The 21,709-nt window shown below is 43.4% G+C and overlaps 6 protein-coding genes across 10 annotated transcripts in view; all 6 read left to right on the plus strand.

Moving 5' to 3' along the window:
• LOC127556768 (zinc finger protein 883-like) overlaps positions 1 to 21,709 on the plus strand; it is a 116,502-nt gene that overhangs the window by 73,372 nt on the left and 21,421 nt on the right. The window lies entirely within an intron of this gene.
• The window catches only part of LOC127557668 (zinc finger protein 436-like), a 134,937-nt gene that overhangs the window by 72,294 nt on the left and 40,934 nt on the right, over positions 1 to 21,709 (plus strand). The window lies entirely within an intron of this gene.
• Positions 1 to 21,709, plus strand: part of LOC127556769 (zinc finger protein 665-like) — a 572,139-nt gene that overhangs the window by 69,279 nt on the left and 481,151 nt on the right. The window lies entirely within an intron of this gene.
• LOC127556765 (zinc finger protein ZFP2-like) overlaps positions 1 to 21,709 on the plus strand; it is a 217,840-nt gene that overhangs the window by 69,279 nt on the left and 126,852 nt on the right. The window lies entirely within an intron of this gene.
• LOC127556744 (zinc finger protein 665-like) lies at positions 8,708 to 14,222 on the plus strand. Its single transcript, XM_051990133.1, has one exon. The coding sequence runs from the start codon at positions 8,711 to 8,713 to the stop codon at positions 11,891 to 11,893; it is 3,183 nt and encodes a 1,060-aa protein (XP_051846093.1). The 5' UTR covers positions 8,708 to 8,710; the 3' UTR covers positions 11,894 to 14,222.
• LOC127556748 (zinc finger protein ZFP2-like) overlaps positions 20,520 to 21,709 on the plus strand; it is a 605,234-nt gene continuing 604,044 nt past the window's right edge. The window contains exon 1 of one of the 2 annotated variants that reach the window (XM_051990145.1): positions 20,520 to 20,666. The gene's annotated coding sequence lies outside the window, so the exon portion shown is untranslated. The remainder of the gene's footprint in view (positions 20,667 to 21,709) is intronic. The other variant, XM_051990142.1, reaches the window with a different exon arrangement.

The raw sequence follows: 21,709 nt of genomic DNA on the forward strand, positions 1-21,709 counted from the left end.
CTTACATTTTTCTAGTTTTATTTTTGGCTCATTTGCTTTACATAAAGTGGGTAAAAGACCTCCTGGGTATCTAGAGGAAGATGCTAAGATTTAAAGGTTTGAATATTTAGGAAAGAGAGAGTGGAATGTTATGTCACAGTTCTCTTTAACTGTCCTGACTCAGTTTCCTTGTACAAGTTTCCCTTGTCCCAGTCTCCTTAATTAGTCCCCTAAGCTGTAAATCTCCCTCTGGTCCATGAAGGCTGAGGACCAATTAGTCTAAGGTTATAAATTGTTAGCCCAAGCAAGATAAACAAGAGAGTAGACCTCCTGATTATCTTCTGTCCTTGAGAATTTACAACATCCCTCTAAAACATTCCCAAGGTATTTCACTAATATCTTTATCTCTGGGTATTCAGACATCATGTCTCTGAGTTCCTCTTTGATTCACAACCTTGTCCAGCTGGGCTTTCCCACTCTTTCCCTCTTCTTTGTCTCCAAAAGGTATATAAAGGTTAGAGATTCTCCATTCATTGCTGGAGAATGGCAGCTGGCTGGTGGATGCTGGACGCTGGATTCTTTGAGATGATAGTCTCCTCCAGACCTGGGACCAACATGAATTCCTTGGTCCCAGTATATCTTTATCTCTGTCTGACTAGATAATTTGAGACAAGAGTCCTGTCCACTCAATCTTATTCTCCCATTAATAAAATATTAAATACTCTCTAATCTCTCTCCTGCCTCAGTTTCTCTGGCATTAGTTTCTTTGATACATAAAGGTTTTCTTGGTTAAGGATAATGGTCATAAATGTGATCCATACTTTGATAGGAATATTTCTAAAAGTTTAATTGCTATGTTAAAAACTGTCTTGAATTCTTTTATGTGGAATTGGGTCTTTCATATAAGTTTAAATTGATTGCATTGGGTCATCCTGAGGTTATTTAAAGGGCCTCTGAAAATGATAGTTTTTCTTTGTCTTTTTGAAAATGTTTCTGTTATGGACAATATGCAATTTGGGATATTTTTCTGTGTATTGAGTATTTTAAAAGCAAAATGATTTGTATGTATAATGTTCACTCATGTAACCTCTACTTAGATATGATAATTGTTCTAAGTTGTGGACTTACTGAGACAACATTTCTTTCTGTTATTATTATAAGGTTATGGTAAATCTTTGTTTAGGAGTTATCAGACATTTGATTAATGAAATCTGTTATTGGAGGTAAAATTTCTTGGGTTTATAGTTGATTAGTTAATGCTATTTGGGAGTTTTAAAGCTCCACCCTCTGACAGTTACTGGTTCGATTGATTGGATTAAACTCGGTTAAAGCTATTTCATTCTGTATGTGCTGAAGGTTGGATTTTAACTGCCTATGTTATGTTATAATTACATTCTTGCATTTTTTTCCTTCTGTAACTGATCTCTGTGATCAGAGCAATGGTCAATAGAAGCTGTTAATGCAATTAAGTTATGTCATGCCTTGCTATTATCAGTCTGGTTATATGTAATCATTGTATCCTAAATGCTTGGGTAATGGAGTATTTCCCCCGATCATCTGTCTGTCACTGGATATTTGTGTTTTGTTTCTTTGAGGTTTCTACATGATAAGAGGACAATGAACAAGGGTCTGTGAGACCTCACTGCTGTTACAACTTGGGACTGCAGCCGTCTGCCTGGCCTGTAAAGCAAACTCATCTTTTCACATAGGAAACCATTTATTTTGGCCTCCTCATATTTTGCAGCAGTCTGGTGAACTGATGTAATCTTTCTTTGTTAGATTTGTGTTTTTTGTTCTAGATTTTAGTCAAATTACAGATATTGGCTTGCTTCTGGAACCTGGATCAGCTTTGATCAGCTTTGATTGTCAGCATGATGCACCCACTCTGCAAGGAATGAGAGCCTCCTATCACTTCACAGCCTGAAGCAGTTTTCTTAAATGAGGATGGACTGGATCCTGCATCGAGTGTACTTTGGACTGATATGAGGGACTTTGGGGATGATTGATGACTGACTGTTAAACCCTGCCTGGATCATCTATTACTGTGTGTTTAAGGTTTGGGATGGGATTTGTTAAAACTGTGTAATTATTGCTGTTATGTTTGAGGGATTTTTAGGAAATGCTACTGTACTAGTCTGTTGTGTATGGGGAATTTGATTCACTCTTGGGATTTATATGGGGAATGGTCATTTGGTAATTCCTTTATTTGAGAGGGAAAAACCAGCGGGAGGAAGAGCTAGAACATTGGGGAAACTGGTGTGTTTTTTTCAAAATACCTGAAAGAATGGGAACCCCTAGCTCCTATTCACTTTGCCTTAGGCACTTCTCCCCCACCCGCATCTCCCTAGTTCAGATTGAATTTGGATGCTTTAGTTTTGGAATCCCATAGTCTGTTAAATTGCCTGAGCAGACTCAGTTTTGGGGTTATTTTGGTTAGAAAGGCTTTAGAAACCAGACACCTGTCCTGGGACTGGCAGTCTCTCCCATCTGTTTTTCTTCAGTCCTGTAACCCCAGTTCATTAATTAGTACTTCAGCATTTCAAAGGACCTTGTTTGGGATCTGCGGGCCTTGATGCTCTAACTGTGCATAATCTGCTCTGCAATCTGATCTTTTCTGCAGCTCTGTCTGTTTCTCTGGGCCGGGGCAGGTGAAGCTACTCCCAGCCTCGCCCTTCTCCCCTGGAGAGATCTGCCCCTCTGTGTGGGCTTGAGCCCTTGGCCCTGCTGCTCTGTTATCAGAGACTGAGTTAAGTGCACAAATGACCACAGACCTAACTCACAGCGAACTGTCCATCTCACACCGGATCCTCTGGCTGAGATGGTGCCCCAGAACTATAGAGGACCTGACAAGCTTGCAGCAGGGAGCCTTTGTACTGCTGTTAACTCTGGGGTTATCAGGGAGAGACTTGTCCTTGCATTTTTCTAGTTTTATTTAATGTTGTGCCACAGTTCTCTTTAATTGTCCTGACTCAGTTTCCCTAATTGGTTCTGCCTCGGTTTCCCTAAATTGTTCTGTCTCAAGTTTCCTTAACTGTTCTGCCTGATCCCCTTAGTTGCAAACCCTGCTTCTGGTTCCTTAAGGACTGAGGGCCACTTGCTCTAAGGTTATAAAAAGTTAATGTGGGACTCACGATAAGGGGGAGTCCAGACTTGCTGGCTCCTATCAGTGTCCAGTGTCTCCCATCGGAGGCGCTGTCAGAACCAGATCCATAGTCTGTTCCTGCGCTCTGTGTTCTGCCCCTGCCTTGCTTTACCCCTGTGGTTGTGCCGCGTGTGTGTGTGTGTGTGTGTGTGTGTGTGTGTGTGTGTGTGTGTGTGTGTATCCATGTCACTGAGAACTCACATTAACCACTGGATACTTTGAGAATAGAATCCTGTCCAGTCAATCAGACTCTCCCGTTGATAGAATGTTGGGAGCTCTCTGGTCTCTGTCTTGCCTCAGTTTCTCTGGTCTCTGGCCTTACATTAGAAGCCTTGTTAGCTCTCAGGTCTGTGCAGACATTAGGACCCTAGAGAGTCCAAAGCCTTGGGGGGAGGGCATGAGATCAAAGCTGAACCCTCCCTGCTCCCTCCCAGGGTGGAATCTCTCCCCTGAGGGTGGGGCAGGGCCACTGATTGTCCCTGCTCAGAAAACTCTCTTTCTATGCAGATCCTGGGAAGGGAAGCCTCAGACTCCTTCCTCCCTCTCTGGGGCCCCTCACCCTCCCCAGCCCAGCTGGCAGAGCACCCAATCCCAGAACCAGAGACATGGCCGCTGGCAGCTGGAGCCCTTCCTCCCAGGTGAGTGCAGTCCCTGCCCAGAGGTGAGCAGCGCCAGCCCAGGGGGAGCCCAAGGGAGCCCAGGAAGCTTCCTCTTGTCAGAGGGAGGGGGCCCCGGCAGGGCTGGCAGCAGGGCAGGAATCACCCCCCTGGTGCTGCCCATTTCCTGCCCCCTCAGGCGGCTCCCAGGGCTCTGAGTCCTTCTCCTTTGCCAGGTCTCGGGTCCCATCAGTGAGCACTGAGAATGTGGCTCCTGGGTGCCAAGCACTGTGCCCACCCCCGGGGGGAGGGGACAAAGGGAAGTTACAAGCTAAGGGTCCCTGCCCTCCCTGAGCTCTCAGTCCAGTTTGGAAACAACAACTCATCAAGGGGGTCCACACAAACCCTGTACGGTGCAGACTTCTCAGAAGGAAGTTTGGGGACCTGGAAAGGCCCTTTTTTCAGAAGGTGAAACTTTCACTGAGACGGGAAGGAGGCCAGCAGGCCCAGAGGAGCAGGGAGGACATTCCCAGCAGGAGAGGAGGCCCTGGGAGCCGGTTATGGGATGGAGGGTCTTGTCAAGGCTCAGCCAGAGCCCGGGGTCCAGGAGGAGGAGGGGAAGAAGGTGGGAGAAGCCTGGCCCAGCTTTGGGGGCTGGTTCTGTGGCATCTGCCAGGGGCCGGGAGCCCTGGAAATAGGATCTCCTTTAACCTCATTGTGAGAAGTGTCGGGGTTCTTGCTGGGGACGCCCTGAGACAGGGAGAGGAGGATCCGGCCAGAGACTAAGCTGTCAGTTATGTGTCCACTCAGGAAGGTGACGTTTTCCAGGGGAGGGGGAGGGACGTGTGGCTCACACGGCCACGGGGGTCAGACACAGACTCTCCTCCTGAGCCTCAAAGCTTCTCCTTTGCCTCCCTTAGGTTTTGTCTTGTACGAAGACTCTCAAAGAAGTTCTGGGTGACTTATGGTTAGGGCCCGAAAAAGGAAAAGGGACATTATTCAGAAAAGAAAAAAATTAGGTCTGTGCATTTGGAGTTAGGTCTGTTAGAGGTTTTCCCCGTAGCTCCACACCACAGTTCAAGGACAATCGGAGCTGCTTGAGTCCTCCCAGAGGGACTCGCCATTTGCCAAGAGCTTTATGAAGGAGAATGATCGCCCAGGAAGTGAGTCCAGGAGGATTCTTAGAGGGATTGGCAGGAGGAACGTGAAGGAGGGGACTTGGCCTGTATTGTTCTTTAGTGCAGCCAGTGGAGAATCAAGTGGACTTACTTAAGCTTAAACATTACATTCAGAAAGCCCATTGCTAGGTGCAGCTGGATGGCGCGGGGAATAGAGCCCGAACCCTGAAGTCAGGAGGACCCGAGTTCAAATCTGGCTTCAGACATTTAACACTTCCTGTGCTAGTTATGACCCTAACTATAGTTAGTATGACCTTGAGCAAATCACTTAACCCCAATTGCCTCAGTGGGAAAAGAAAGCCCATTTCCTAGATGAAAGCCTCAGTGACCTATGTTGGGACATGAGTGCAAATGGTGTGATTGTGTTTCCCAGATTTCAACAGGAAAGAGATTGGGAGGGAGAGATATTAAAAGGACCAAAGAAGGAAGGGGGGAGGGCATAGTGAGGTTTGGTGCCATTGACAAATCGGGGCCTTTGGGGCGGCCTGAGAGCTGAGGGAAGCATGGAGGGGGCCCCCAAAACCACTTCTGGTTCTATGAGGGAGAGTCAAGGAGAACACAGGTCAGTTCCCTGACCTCTCTGATCTCCTGGCTCCCATCTACCCAGGGAGGGCAAGGACAGCCCACATTTCTAGGAGACAGTTATCTGAAGGAAAAGGGGGAGCTTCTTCCCCTCAGAGCTTCTGCCAGGAAGAGAAGTCCCAGGCAAAGTTTGCTCAGAAAAGTGGACATGAGGAAAGAGCAGAGGCTCTTGTGACTTCTGTGAGCAAAGACCTTCCTGAGAGGGTCCAAGAGACCTGTTTTGCCTCAGTCCTGAGCCCCCAGGCTCCTCCTCTTTCTCCACTCATACTCATGGCCAAGGTCAGAGTTTGACAGTAGACTCTTTTCTACTAGTAGAAATGGCTCTTGGGGAAATTGAGATTCTGGAAGACGTGTCATCCCCCTCTTTCGATCTAGTTTTATGGAACGGACTTTGTCCTAAACTAAATCATAAGGTTTCATTGAAAGTCCCATGTGTTCTCTAGGGATACTATATTGTTTGACTTTCTATGAGTACATCATCCCTTAATGGAAAATCCTTCTACATATATACTTTGTTGTTATTTTTTCTAGGTCATTAAAATAGTTTTTTGGGAGTCTGATTGTAATAGCGCTAAATAAATAGATTAGTTTAGGTAATATTGTCATCTTTATTATAGTTGCTCGCCTTATCCAAGAGCATTTAATATTTTTCCAATTGGTTAGATGAGACTTTATTTGTGTGGACAATGTTTTGTAGTTTTGCTCATAAAGTTTCTGATTTTCCCTTGGCAGATAGATCCCTAAGTATTTTATACTATCAGTAGTTACTTTAAATGGAATTTCACTTTGTAACTCTGTCTGTTGGATTTTGTTAGTGATATATAAGAAGGCTGATGATGGAATTTCCTTAACATGTCACTTATGACACTTCTGATAGGGAGGAATTTCCCTTCTCCTTCTCTCTCTTATATACATTCTCACACCTCACTGATGTGTCCCTGACATTTCCCCTCCTTTCATCAGGACAAGCATTGTACAGTAAAAAACCTTTTTTGTATTCCAACATGAGTCTTACTTCAAACAGAAAACACATTTCTCAGTATCCCATTGGGCTCTGAATGCTTGGTTGCAAAGTGTTGGCTGTGACAGTCATAAAGGTCATGTGAATTTTGGTAGACAGATCTCAGCTCTGATTCAACTCTGGGTTGATGAAGGTTGGACCACATAGATTCTGGAGTCTCAGCTCAAAATCTTGTGCCTTTTGATGGTTTAGGAGTTGGTGACCATCAAGGATGTGATGGTGGACTTCACTGAGGAGGAGTGGGGGCTCTTGGATCCTTCTCAGAAGGAGCTGTACAAGGAGGTCACGCTGGAGAATGTTCAGAATCTGCTGTCCCTGGGTAAGGACCATTTCCTCTCTTTTCGTGGTTTTAGTTGTCAGGCCAAATACAGCATGAGCAGGAGAGAAAGGACGCATACTCTGGTGCATCTTAGTCTTAGATGTTAGTTCCTCTGGGTGGTACAACTCTCCATCCACTTTGTTCTTTCCTTGTAGCCTTTTTGAATTGAATCATTTACTTCCATTTCAACAGCTGGAGCCATAGATGATCAGGGTTCATTGACAGGAAAAATATGATTTCTGTTTGACTGATTCTTGATGTCTCATTGAGTCATTCAATTCCATTTGTTCAAATCTACTTTTTAGTGAATTTCTTTCTTCAATTAGCTTTTTTTATCTCCTTTTTGCCAATTGAACTTGAACTTTTAAATGACTTGTGTTCGTTGGATTTTTTCCCCACTTTCTAGGAAGTAGTTCTTTTCCATTTCACTAATTCTGTTTTTCAGGGACATGTTTTCCTTTCCCATTTTGCCAAATCTGTTTTAATAGGAGTTGTTTTCTTCAGACCATTTTTGTTTCTTTGGTCATTCCTCAATTGATGAGCATCTATTCATTTTCCTACTCTTTCCCACGCAAAAAGAGGCTCTTATGGGTCCTTTTCCTTTGATTTTGATTTCTTTGGTATTCAGACCCAGTGGGGTTAATGCTGAATCATAGGATATGCAGAGTTTTATATCCCTTTGGACCTAATCCCAAATTGCTCTCCAAAATGATTGGATCTGGTCATAATTCCACCAACAGTGGATTTCCTTCCCACTTTCCCCTCATCCCTTCTCCCATTCTTCATTATCTTTTCCTGACTTCCTAGGTGATATGATAGGTGTGAGCTGGTAATACCCATGGTCTCCTTAGAGTGCTACAGAGGTGTTCAGCCCATCCTGTTGGTGTCATTGATCAATGTGGCTCTATCAGCACTGAGTAGTTCAGCTTCACCTGATTAGGCCTTTGGCCCATAAATAGCTTTCAGACATTGTAAATGCAGTCCACACAAACCATACCATCTGAATTTCCCCACCATTTGCATCAGACCAGTTTGGATATTTCCAATGTTCTGTCCCAGATGAGTATCTGGAGTACTGTCTGACAAATCTCTGAGAATTGCCCAGTCCTTTTCAGCTGAAAGGTTACAAACCATGTTCTATCCAACTTAGAAACAAACTCTTCTCCCATGGAGAATCACTTTACTCTGTTAATCTTGAATCTGGCAGTTATCTTGCTCTGTGTCTGTCCCTTCTGTTAAAGGACCAGTACTCTGGTCTCCTAGGTCACTTTCACATCCTTTAGGTCTCTACTTCCTACAAAGTCTATTACATGCCACTTTTTGCTGCAAGACTATATCCGTGAAGTTGTACTCTTTTGAGGTTAGTAAGGAGATGGGCATGAGCCACCTAAGTCTTAAGTTACCATTGCTATTGCTTTTGATTATCTGTGTACATATTTTTGTATTTCTATGGTTGATAGTTTGTTTTCTTCAGATTTGCAGCCCAACTTTGAATGCAATGAGATGACTAGAAAACTGGGCCTTTTTGTGGAAGAATGTGAACTACAAAGATTCATGAAGGATGGTCCCTGTGCCTTGACTTTGAGGGAAATCAATGACTCTAACATTCAAGTAGATTACTCAAAGTCTGACTATGAAGTGGATGAAATTAGAAAGAGATTCAAACAATCTTCTTTCTTAAATCACTATAACAAAATGAATTCAGGGAATAACTGTCTTCTGGAGAAATGTTTTCCTGAAGAGGTAGAGCTTTTGGATTCCCAGGAGAAGCTTGCTGAAATCCTAATGAATCCAGATAATCAATGGGATGTGGCCTTCAGCAAGAGTTCAGACCTCATGAGACATCAGAAAAATGATCATGGGAAAATGTTTTGTGTGAGTAGTCAAGGTGGAATGGCCTTAAGTCAGACCTCTAAGCTCATTACTCAGCAGGCAATTCAGATAGGGAAGCAACCTGATGAGTGTAATGAATGTGAAGCAATCTCAGCCCATCATTCATCTCTTCCTTCCCAATCTAGAGTTGACTCTGGAATGAAAAAACCTTTATCTGGTGAGTGTGGGAAGGCCCATAGTTGGAACTCAGACTTTGATAGATCTCAGAAGATTCATCCTGGAGAGTTTTATAAATATAATGAAGATGGGAACATCTTCACACGGAGATTCTTTCTAGTTATACCTGAGGGAATCCACACTGGTGAGAAACCTTTTGAATGTAATCACTGTGGAATGACTTTTGCATCTAGTTCCACTTTAAGTAAGCATCAGAGAATCCACACTGGAGAGAAACCTTTTAAATGTAATCAATGTGGAAAGGCTTTTACACGCAATACAAATCTTAAAATACATCAGAGGCTTCATACTGGAGAGAAGCCTTATAAATGTAATCAATGTGGAAAAGCTTTTACATGCAAGAGACATGTTAGCAACCATCAGAAAATCCACACTGGAGAGAAACCTTATACATGTAATCAATGTGGAAAGACTTTCATATACAATTACAGGCTTGTTGAACATCAGAGAAACCACACAGGTGAAAAGCCTTATAAATGTAATCAATGTGGAAAAGCTTTTACATGCAAGAGACATGTTAGCAACCATCAGAAAATCCACACTGGAGAGAAACCTTATACATGTAATCAATGTGGAAAGACTTTCAGATACAATTACAGCCTTGTTGAACATCAGAGAAACCACACAGGTGAAAAGCCTTATAAATGTAAACAATGTGGAAAGGCTTTCATAAAGAAAGTAATTCTTACTTTACATCAGAGAAGCCACACAGGAGAGAAGCCTTATCAATGTAATCAATGTGGAAAGTGTTTCATATTCAAGGGAGATCTTACTAAACATCAGAGAATCCACACTGGAGAGAAACCTTTTAAATGTAATCACTGTGGAAAGGCTTTCAGACTGAGTTCCGTTTGTTCTTTACATCAGAAAACCCACACTGGAGAGAAACCTTTTAAATGTAATCACTGTGGAAAGGCTTTCAGACAGAGTTTCAGTCTTGCTTTACATCAGAGAATTCACACTGGAGAGAAACGTTTCGAATGTAATCACTGTGGAAAGGCCTTTACAAAAAGGTCCCTCCTTGTTACACATCAGAGAATCCACACTGGAGAGAAACCTTTTAAATGTAATCAATGTGGAAAGGCTTTCCTAAAGAAAGTAATTCTTACTTTACATCAGCGAAGCCACACAGGAGAGAAGCCTTATCAATGTAATCAATGTGGAAAGTGTTTCATGTGCAAGGGAACTCTTACTAAACATCAGAGAATCCACACTGGAGAGAAACCTTTTAAATGTAATCACTGTGGAAAGGCTTTCACACAGAGTTCCATTCTTACTAAACATCAGAGAATCCACACTGGAGAGAAACCTTTCGAATGTAATCACTGTGGAAAGGCCTTTACAAACAGGTTCCTCCTTGTTACACATCAGAGAATCCACACTGGAGAGAAACCTTTTCAATGTAATCAATGTGGAAAGGCTTTCACACGCAAGGGAGGTCTTAGCAGACATCAGAAAATCCACACTGGAGAAAAACCTTTTAAATGTCATCAATGTGGAAAGGCTTTCATATCTAAGTACAAACTTACAGAACATCAGAGAATCCACACTGGAGAAAAGCCTTTTAAATGTAATCCATGTAGAAAGGCTTTCACATGCAAGGGAGATTTTAGCAAACATCAGAAAATCCACACTAGAGAGAAGTCTTTCACATGTAATCAATGTGGAAAGACTTTCACACGTAATGACCACCTTGTTGCCCATCAGAGAATCCACACTGGAGAGAAACCTTTTAAATGTAATCAATGTGGAAAGGCTTTTACACGCAATACAAATCTTAAAATACATCAGAGGCTTCATACTGGAGAGAAGCCTTATAAATGTAATCAATGTGGAAAAGCTTTTACATGCAAGAGACATGTTAGCAACCATCAGAAAATCCACACTGGAGAGAAACCTTATACATGTAATCAATGTGGAAAGACTTTCAGATACAATTACAGCCTTGTTGAACATCAGAGAAACCACACAGGTGAAAAGCCTTATAAATGTAAACAATGTGGAAAGGCTTTCATAAAGAAAGTAATTCTTACTTTACATCAGAGAAGCCATACAGGAGAGAAGCCTTATCAATGTAATCAATGTGGAAAGTGTTTCATATTCAAGGGAGATCTTACTAAACATCAGAGAATCCACACTGGAGAGAAACCTTTTAAATGTAATCACTGTGGAAAGGCTTTCAGACTGAGTTCCGTTCGTTCTTTACATCAGAAAACCCACACTGGAGAGAAACCTTTTAAATGTAATCACTGTGGAAAGGCTTTCAGACAGAGTTTCAGTCTTGCTTTACATCAGAGAATTCACACTGGAGAGAAACGTTTTGAATGTAATCACTGTGGAAAGGCCTTTACAAAAAGGTCCCTCCTTGTTACACATCAGAGAATCCACACTGGAGAGAAACCTTTTAAATGTAATCAATGTGGAAAGGCTTTCATAAAGAAAGTAATTCTTACTTTACATCAGAGAAGCCACACAGGAGAGAAGCCTTATCAATGTAATCAATGTGGAAAGTGTTTCATATGCAAGGGAACTCTTACTAAACATCAGAGAATCCACACTGGAGAGAAACCTTTTAAATGTAATCACTGTGGAAAGGCTTTCACACAGAGTTCCATTCTTACTAAACATCAGAGAATCCACACTGGAGAGAAACCTTTCGAATGTAATCACTGTGGAAAGGCCTTTACAAACAGGTTCCTCCTTGTTACACATCAGAGAATCCACACTGGAGAGAAACCTTTTCAATGTAATCAATGTGGAAAGGCTTTCACACGCAAGGGAGTTCTTAGCAGACATCAGAAAATCCACACTGGAGAAAAACCTTTTAAATGTCATCAATGTGGAAAGGCTTTCATATCTAAGTACAAACTTACAGAACATCAGAGAATCCACACTGGAGAAAAGCCTTTTAAATGTAATCAATGTGGAAAGGCTTTCATATATAAGTACAAACTTAAAGAACATCAGAGAATCCACACAGGAGAAAAACCCTATAAATGTAATTGATGTGGAAAGGCTTTCACATGCAAGACAGATCTTAACAGACATCAGAAAAACCACTCTGGAGATAAACATTTTAAATGTAATCAATAGGGAAAGGCTTTTACACACAGTGTCTGTCTTACTAGACACCAGAGAACTCACATTGGAAAGAAACCTTTTGAAAGTCTTCAGTGTGGAAAGGCTTTTGCACAAAAGTGAAACCTTGTTGAACAACCTTGTGTGAACTCACGCTAGAGAGAAACATTTTGAATGTAGTCAGTGAGGAAAGGATTTCACACCAAGGTCCTTTCCAGCTGCACATCAGAGAATCCACCCTGGAGAGAAAACTTATAAATGAAGTTAATGTGGAAAGGCATTCAGTTACAAATCCAATATTCGTAAATGTCAGAGAATGCCCACTAAGGAGAAGCATTGTGATAATAATGAACATGAAATGATTCCACAAAGACTTCCCATCTGGCTGTATATGAGACAATTTACACGGGGGAGAAACCTCATAAAAAATTCAACATGGAAAGGCTTTCAGCAAAGGCAGGGGCCCAAGCCCAAGCTAACTACCAAACACTTAATGGCAGCACAAAGGAAACTCTATTCTACTGGCAGAGAATATGCAGGAGGCAGTGCCGCTTCCATTATAGGCACCCTAGATAGCAGAGTATCATGGTGGGTGAGGGCCGGGAAGAAGGCTCAGTGTGGGATTAGGCTGAGAGCCAGGGAGGAGTTCTGACCCTGAAATAACCCACTGAACATGGAGTAGTTACCAACTGGAGGCTTGTGGAGAGCTGGGCCCATGCTTTCTATATTGTATTCCATGAGACCACCAAAGAGCTCCTGAACTGCTCACAGAAGCCCCCTGACTCCAAAGCAAAGAAAGGTGACACAGATTTCAGCCCCCTGCCATGTTCACTGCCATCCTGCCTGGCTGCCTCCCTGCCTCTGGCTGTACCCCTGGGGTTATGATCAACTCTGGGGATGATGGGACCCACCCAGTGCCTGTGTTTGAAGCTGACATCCTTTCAGGAGCCAAACTCTTCCTGGCTCTGACTGGCTGGGATCTGACAGACTCCTGCATGAAGATTTGCACCCAGGACATTTTCCCTCCTGCAGCTATTGAGAGCTAGAAGATGTGACATCAGGAGCTTAGGGCCCCGGGTTTTGCGTAGGAGCCAGTCTTTGCCGTATGCAGCTGCCTCTGGAAAAGAGTGCTGATGTCCCTGAGGGTCAGGTCATCGGCCTTGGCAGGGCTAGAGCTGCAGCCCAGAAGCTCTCTGCCTGTGGAGTCCACCAAGCTCCCTTCAGCTCCATCAGGTGTGAGGTCAGTATGGGAGGCTTGTCTGCCCATCCTGAGTGGTCAGGGGTCATCACTGCATACCCAGGCCTTGCTGGAGGGAAGCACAAAGAGATGACTGCCCCAGCCTCCAACCCAGTGAAAATCAAGCTCATTCTCATGCTTCCTTTCCTGTTCCTTCTGAGCTTCCTGCTTAAGCTTAGTCGTCAGCTGAGAATTCAGAGCTTCTTTAGGGCTTTTCAGCCCATAAGCCCCATTCAGCAGTTGTGGATTAAGAAGCTGGGACCTGCTGAAGCACAATTGGTTCTAAATGGACTCCTCCTAGTTTGGGGGTTTTGTCTTGTTTTTCAAAAACTCATGAACAGATAATTCTGTCCCCTTCCCCTATAAGAGATCAGATGGGCCAGCTTTTTGGAGGGGGATTACATGACTTCTGCAATGTAGTTTGAGGATTATAATTGTATGTTTTAGAAATAATCCTTCTGATGGCCCTGGCTCTCTTCCACAGTGAGATGATTCAGGCCAGTTCCAGTGATGGGGAGAGCCATCTGCCCTTGGAGAAAGGCTTATGGAAATTGAATGAGGATAACAATATCCTATTTTCACTCTTTTTGTTGTTTGCTTGTAATTTGTTTTCTTCTGATTTTTTTCCTTTTTGATGTGATTTTTCTTGTGCTTCCAAACAATTGTGGAAATATGTACAGAAGAATTGCACATTTGACATGTATTGGATTACTCACTGCAGGGCTGGGGCAAGGATGGAAAACATTTAGAACACAAGGTTTTGTAAGGGTGAATGCTGAAAATTATCCATACACATCATTTGAAAATAAAAAGCCTTAATAAAAAAATAATCATTCCAGATATTTCATAATGCAGTGAGACTGAGGGTTTCTTGCCTCTAGGAAGCCTGTCCTGCTTCATAAAAAGTAGCTAGTTAACATCAGTCCAGATGTGGAAGAGAAAGGTGGAGTCGAGGAGGTACAGGTATTGTTGTACATGGAAATGATGTGACATATAAAAAATAAAAAAGTTCTCTTTGTATCTTCTGCCCTCATTTGTGTAATTATTTAAGCCTAAATTTCCTCCTGCCCCCAACAAGAATGGACAGAAAAACTTTAGTCTTCCTTGGAATATTATGGGATTGGTGACAGTACTTGGGGGCCTGGAGGAGAGTTCCCTGTTCCCTGATTTAAGAACAGTCCAAATAACAGTTTGCCAATAAAGTAGGATTTATACCAGGAATACAGGGCTGGTTCAATATTAGGAAAACTATCAGTATAATTGCCCATCTTAATAACCAAATTAACAAAAACCATATGATCATCTCAATAGACGCAGAAAAAGCATTTGATAAAATCCAATATCCATTCCTATTAAAAACACGTCAGAGTATAGGAATAAATGGACTTTTACTTAAAATAATCAGTAGCATTTATTAAAACCTGCAATAAGTATCATATGTAACGGGGACAAACTGCAACCATTCCCAATAAGATCAGGAGTGAAACAAGGTTGCCCACTATCACCGTTACTATTTAATATTGTATTAGAAATGCTAGCTTTGGCAATGAGTTGAGAAAGAGATTAAAGGAATAAGAATAGGCAATGAGGAAACCAAATTATCATTCTTCTCTGATGATATGATGGTATACTTAGAGAACCTCAGAGATTCTACTAAAAAGTTATTAGAAACAAATAACAGTGTGCACATTAAAGAGACTTCAAGAAAATGAATTTCAGACACCTGCTTTCTACAGTGGTTTAGTTTGTTTAGATTATCATTTCTCAGGGTTTTTTTGAACCACTTGGTGACTCCTAGTTGGTAAATGCTCAACCCTTTTCCTTTAGGAGGCTGGTTTAGAGGAAATTATAACCCATGGAGCTTTAATCTTGGTTTTCAAGTAATCTTGCTGTCTTTAGTGGTCCATGTCATAAAATACTAAATTTCCTTTAGCCAAATAACCATAGTCCATCATTTCAATGTGAGTTTTCTCAAACACAGTGACAGTCTTTAGATCACAACTCTTTCTGAGGGGATCCTGAATCCTTTTCCTAACCCATTAGCATTTGAGGTAGAAAATACTTCACCAACCTCTGAGCCTCCTCCTCTCATGGGACCTCTGCAGGAAAGTATCTGGAAAGACTTGAGGAACTACATGGGATTTGAAAAGCAGTATATAAACAAAAAATCTCATCTACAGGGATTTGATCCCCACAGGGCTTAAGTTCAGTTCACCTCATTGCACCCTCACTCAGGAAATCCCTGGGGCTCCCATAACAGTTCTGGGGTTCCTTTGAAAAGCTCTTCGGAACTGGGTCCTACCTGCCCTCCAGGATGCTTACACAGGGTGACCCTTCCCCCAGCACTGGGCAGCTCAACTGGCCTTTGGGTTGATTGTTCCTAGGGTTAGAAAGTCATCCCGGCCTTAGAATCCTTGAGTGTCCTTGAAAAGCCCTAAAGAAGCTTTGAATTCTCAGCTGAGCTCTAAGCTTAACCAGGAAGCTCAGCAGATACAGAAGTACATAAAGGTGTGTGTGTGTGTGTGTGTGTTTACACATCTGTGCAGACAGGGGTGCTGGTTTGTGCACATTTGTGCACACTCCTTTTGGGGTCATTTCCACCCCAATCATTCCCTTTCCTCTCCACCATAGGTGCCAAGAACAAGGTGATTCCCACTGTGCTCCAACATCTGGATGATGGGTGTCAGTCTGTGCCCTAAGGCCCCACTCTCCAGTGCAGGATCCTTCTGGAGATCCCCTCCCTGCCCACCCCTCCCCACAGCTGGACAGGGTTCAGGAGGGTGGGCCCCAACCTTACTGATGTTAAAACAAAAAGCCAGAGGCATCCTGAAGGATCCTGAGCTGTGACCTTTGTGCTTTGACCCTTACAGTTTTTTTAGTTGATTGTTTAAGTATAACGTCATGTCAACTGCAAAGAGGGATAGTTTTCTTTCCCCATTTCCTACTCTAATTTTATTTGATTGCTTTTTCATCTCATTGTTAAAGCTAAATTTCCTAGCATGCTCTTGAATGATAATGGTGATAATGGTATTCTTCTTTCATGCCTGATCTTATTGGAAAGGCTTCTAGCTTCTCTCCATTACAGATAATACTTACTGATGGTTTTAGATAGACATTACTTATCATACTAAGGAAGACTCCCTTTATTCCTATGCTTTCTCCTGTTTATAATAAGAAGGGTTGCTGTTTTGTCAAAAATTTCTTAAGCATCTATTGAGACAATCATGTGATTCCTGTTTTTGTTATTGATTTGGTATATTATGTTGATAGTTTTCCTAATATTTTCCTGATATTCCTAATAAATAATAATAATTCCAATTATTATATTCTAATATAATAATCCTAATATTTTTAATATTCTTAATATTATCCTAGGATGGTATTTCCTAATAATATAGTAGGAAATATTCCTAATAATTTCCTAAATATTTCCTAATATACATTGCTGGTACAAATCCCACATGCTCATAGTGTATAATCCCTGTGATACATTACCGTACAAGACTGATCCCATTACTTGAGGAAGCCCTTCAAAACCTGACTTGTGAGCTAGCCTGAGAAGTAGAGTCTAAGAGAATGGACTAAGAAATACATTTACTCGTTTTAGTTTTTCCCTAGTCATTTTTAGTGCTCTCATTTTAGTTCCTCAAGAAGGGAAAAAGAAGAAATGAGTGAAGGTATAGGCAGTGCTGGAGAGAGAAGTCTGGGGAGGGGGGTGCTGTGTCAGGAGGGGAAAACCAGGTTTCAGTAAGAGCTAGTAGATGGCAGGAGTGGGAGAGAAATAAATTTAAGATTAAGGAAAGGTTGATACTTCTGTAATGGGCATTCCTGAGGGCCCAGTGGAAGAGCTGGGAGGGCTTAGAATGAAACTGTATAGAGGAAGAATTGAAAGGGAGAAGAATAAAGAATGAAGTGTAGGGATATAGAGAGGAGGTTAAATGACTTTTTTTGAAATGGAAATCATTTACGAAATGCTTCCTTGTTTCTAGCCTAGTGTTAAGGAAAATACAAATACTTAGGGGACAAATCTAAAAGTTAAGTCATTCCTTGTGCTCCTGGAGCTTACCTTCTCAAGAAGAATGGGGGGCAGGGAGGAAACCTTGCTTGTAAAAATTATTGGCCTGGGGAGTGGGGTCTCAGGGCATAGACTAACACATCCTCCAGGTATGGAATTGGAGCTCATTTGCTTCTGATAATTGTTAGCTGAGTTGGACATGAAAGGGAAAGATTTTAGATGGAAAAATGAAACCCCCCCAAAAAAGTAGACAGGCCACGTTGAGTGGAAGGAATGGTCTGAGCATGTATATGTTTGAATGTTGATATTTTTTTGAAAGAGATTTACAAAGTGAGTATCTGCATCGCTTCAGGGAGCCATGGCCATGGATAGGACCCTACTCTCTATTAGCTGGACCTCAACTTCTTTCCCATAAAATTGCTCTCTCCAAAGTTACATAATATTTGATTGATTGATTGCTGTCCTTTGTTCTCAAAGAAGACCAAAATGATATGACTGTGTTTGTATATACTGTGTTTGACTAAGGCTGATCAGACCAATAGGAGCTCAGAATGCTCTCCCACAGGTCATGCACAAATAGTCCATGTGACTTTTGGAGTGGATTCTTCAAATCTGAGCATCTCCTTTCTATGTAGCGTCTTCAGTTCTGTTTTGTTTATAGAGCACTGCACCTTCTCTGAGGTGGGCACGCTGATCTTGTGTTAATTCCACAAGTCAGTTCCAACGTTCTTAAGAGATATCTTGAAACTGGACATAGACCATAGAATGGATGCCCATCAGTTGGGGAATGGCTGAATATCTTTAGGTATTTAAATAAAATCGTATATTATTGTTTTATAAGAAATGATGAGGAGCAAGGCCAAAACGGTGGAGAATAGACAGTACTTTGCCTGAGTTCTTCCTGACTTCTCTCAGAATCAATATCAGATCAAACCTCTGGATGGATTTTGGAGTGACAGAACTCATATATTTGGAGTGTAATAAATTTTCAGGAGAAAATATCTTGGAAAGACTTCAGGAAAGGTCTGTTTCAATCTGGCAGGAGATGGGGGAGGAATGTGGCCCAACACAGGCCCAGCACAAAGAGACTCAGAAAAGACAGGTTTCATGCAGGGAATATAGTGGAAGGCTCTTAGCTAAAATACAGCAGCATTGGCTACTCTGGGCTGGCAATGGATCAGCAGACTAGCTATGAGACTTCCAGAAGAAGTACAAAAGGCAAATAGTGAGTCCCTAAACCCCAGCACAAAAGGCCTAGCTCACCCAGGAGGAAGCCTGCAGCAACACTAGCCTCAAGGCAGTGTAAGTGGAAGCTCCAGACAATCTCCCCTGTACCCTAGGAACAGATCTCAACCTTTTTAAAAATAAGCAAAAAAGCAAAAAGAATTCTGACCATAGATACCTATTATGGAGACAAAGAAGAACAGACTTCAAACTCTTAGGACACTAAAAGCAATTCAAAAAGTATCTTAAAAGGGAGTTAGAAGAAAAATAGGAAAAGGAAGTAAAAACTTTGCAGGAGAGTTTGGAAAAGAAAATACACAAATTGCCTGAAGAAAACAACTCCTTACAAAATGAAAAAAACCCTATACATATATATATTATATGGAGAGAGAGAGAGAGAGAGAAGAAAACCTTCTTAAAAATAGATTTGGTGAAACATATAAAGGACTGCTTGCCATCTAGGGGAGGGGGCGGAGGGAGGGAGGGAGGGAAAAAAAATCGGAACAGAAACGAGTGTCAATATAAAGTAATTATTAAATAAAAATTAAATTAAAAAAATAGATTTGGTGAAATGGAAAAAAAAAAAGAAGAATTGGTGAAATAAAAAAAAGAGAACAATAGAAGAAAATGTAAAATAGCTTATTGGAAAAATGACTGACCTGGAAAAGAGATTCAGGAAAAACAATCTAACAATTATTGGAGTATCTGAAAACCATGAAGAAAAAAAGAGCCTGGAGAATATCTTTCAAGAAGTCATTAAGGAAAACTTCCCTAATATGTTAGAACCAGAGGATAAAAACATCATTGAAAGAATACACCAATCATCTCTTGAAAGAGACCTCAAAAGACATTCTCCAAAGAGTATTGTAGCTAAGTTCCAAAACTACAAGATCAAGAAGAAAATACTGCAAGCAGCCAGAAAGAAACAATTCAAATATAGAGGAGCCACAACTGGGATTACCCAGGACCCGCAGCTTCCACGTTAAAGGATGGAAAGGCCTGGAATATATTATGGTTTCTAGTTCTTTGCTCACAAATTCCTTCCTACTCTACAGATCTGAGAGATAAACTATCCTATGTTCTCTAATTTGTTTATAATATCATTCTTTATGTTTAGAGCTCCTAGCAGAGTATTTTCACTTTTTGGGGTTCTTTGCATTTTGTTTTCTTTTTCATCTTTTTTCCTTTTTGATCTGATTTCTCTTGTGTAGCATGTTTGTGGAAATGTACATAGAAGAACTGCACATGTTTACCATATATTGGATTCCTGGCTTTAAAACAAACTTGAAAAAGAAAAAGTTATTAACCCTTGGAGACACGGGCTATTCCTTTCAACAATAGAAGCAATTCAAAGCTGAAGAATTTCCCCAGCAAGGACTGAGCAGGAATGGGATTCTTTCCACCTTCCCCTCTGTGAAAGGCCCGCATCTGAGAACTCGCACGCGCGTTTCCGAGCTCTCAGCCCCGCAGGAGCGCGTTCCCACGGCGGCCCGGCCCGGGGAGAGGGGCTGTCTCGGCTCATTTCCCAGACAGAGCTGCAGGTTGGCCGCTCGCAGCCCCACGCGCGAAGGAGACCCCGAACTGCCCCTGCAAGTCCCCCCGTCCAACGGCCCTTGCGCGGTCGGGGCGGGAGGGAAGAGGGCGCAGGATGGCCGAGCCCCCGAGCCCCTCACCAGGTGACCGGAGGGGGGGGGCGGGGGGGGAGAACGCGCCGATTCCCATTTGCAGTGCAAGGGCGCGAGAGAGCGCTCCTAGGAATGACGGACTTTAGGACCCTGGGGAAGAGGCCCAGAATTGGGACCGAGGGGGAGCTCGGCTGAGAGGGGAGCGGGCTCGGCGGGCCGGGACCGGGGAGTTCGGTCCTTCAGCCTCAGGTTCCTCGGGTTCCGGGTCCGCAGAGGGCTTTTACTCATGTAAATGAGGCTCCTCTAATAGACTACGGGCTGCCTGAGGTTAGCCAGGGAGAGCCGCCCGTTCTTTTGAACTCGGTACTTAAAATGGGCCGATCTCGGAACCGGGGCTTATGGCGGGAAAGGGCGGGGATGGGGGGGGGGGAGGGAGGATGTTCAGGGAGGAAGAGGAAGAGCTTGGGCACCTGTCTCCGGTAAAAGCCAGCCTCCGGCCTGGCCCCCTTCAGCGGAACAGAACTAGCCCGGAGCTTTTTGCAAGAATAAGTAAGGGATCGGGAGCATGGCCTGGAGCCAATTAACCTAATTTAGCAAAGGGTGAGGAGGGGCTTCCCCCTGAGGGCCTGAGGGAGGAGGAGAGACTGAGGGAAGAGGGAAAGGTAGGGGCGAGGGGAGGAGGAGGAGGGGTGAGACGGAGTGGATGAGGGCAAAGGGAAGGAAAGGGGGGGAGGGAAGTGAAAGGGGAGGAGAGAGAAAGGGGGAATGTAGGAAGGGGGAAAGAAAAAGGGAGGAGGAAAAAGGAGAAAAAATAATAGACTGGAGGAGAGAGCTGGAGGGGGGGGGCAGGCAGACCTCCCAGAGCCAGCCCGAGGAAGGCCCCGGATGTCCCCAGAGCAGTGGCCAGTGACGGGGGGGGGTCCCCTTTCCCGCTGCCCCAGCGCTGAGAGCTGCCGGGGGTCTCGGGCTCCTGCGGGGCCGCTCTGGGGAAAAGCGTTTCCGAGGCGGTCTCTGATCTCCGGGACCTCCGGGGCCCAGAGATTCTCTTCCCATCCCGGAGGCGGTTCCGGCCCGAGCTCCGGCTATTGAAAGTCTGGGCTTGGCTGGCGGGCTCCGGGGTAATAAAAGAGAGAGAAGATAAGCTGGGGGGGAGGGTAAACTGGAGATAAGGAGCAACAACAGGTTTGAATTGTTCCATCTTCCTCAGGCCGGGACCCGGGCATCCCCCCTTTACAGCCTTTGGGGGAGGAGAGCTTCTGGGGACCAGGGCCGAGGCCTCCGGCTTCTTCCCTCCCCCCACCCCCCAGGCTGCTGATCGAGAGGATAAAGTTGATATTTTCCAGCTAAAATGCGGCTTATTTTAGGGAGAGCTCCCTCGCTGGCCACGAGGCAAAGGGACAGGGCCACAGCCTCCCCGGCACCTGGGGCCCCACGAGTGAGGACTTTAGGACAGGGAAGGAAACTAAAGTTGAGTCCAACCCTTGGGAAAGGGGATTTTTGGGAGGGCTTCTAAGTGGGGGCCATCAGGCCAGTCTGGGCAGTAAGTCTCTTCCTCCCCTCTCCTAACACCTCCCCCCTCTCCCTTCTCCCCCAAGCTTAACTTAAAAGTTTCATTAGTTTGAATTTCGAAGTCAGACTGTGGG

Source organism: Antechinus flavipes, chromosome 3, assembly GCF_016432865.1.
Source record: "Antechinus flavipes isolate AdamAnt ecotype Samford, QLD, Australia chromosome 3, AdamAnt_v2, whole genome shotgun sequence".
Classification (NCBI taxonomy): Eukaryota; Metazoa; Chordata; class Mammalia; order Dasyuromorphia; family Dasyuridae; genus Antechinus; species Antechinus flavipes.

Bases quoted from the DNA above. Each gene is read 5' to 3' on its own strand.
- LOC127556744 (XM_051990133.1), top strand. From the start codon at position 8,711: ATGGCCTTAAGTCAGACCTCTAAGCTCATTACTCAGCAGGCAATTCAG.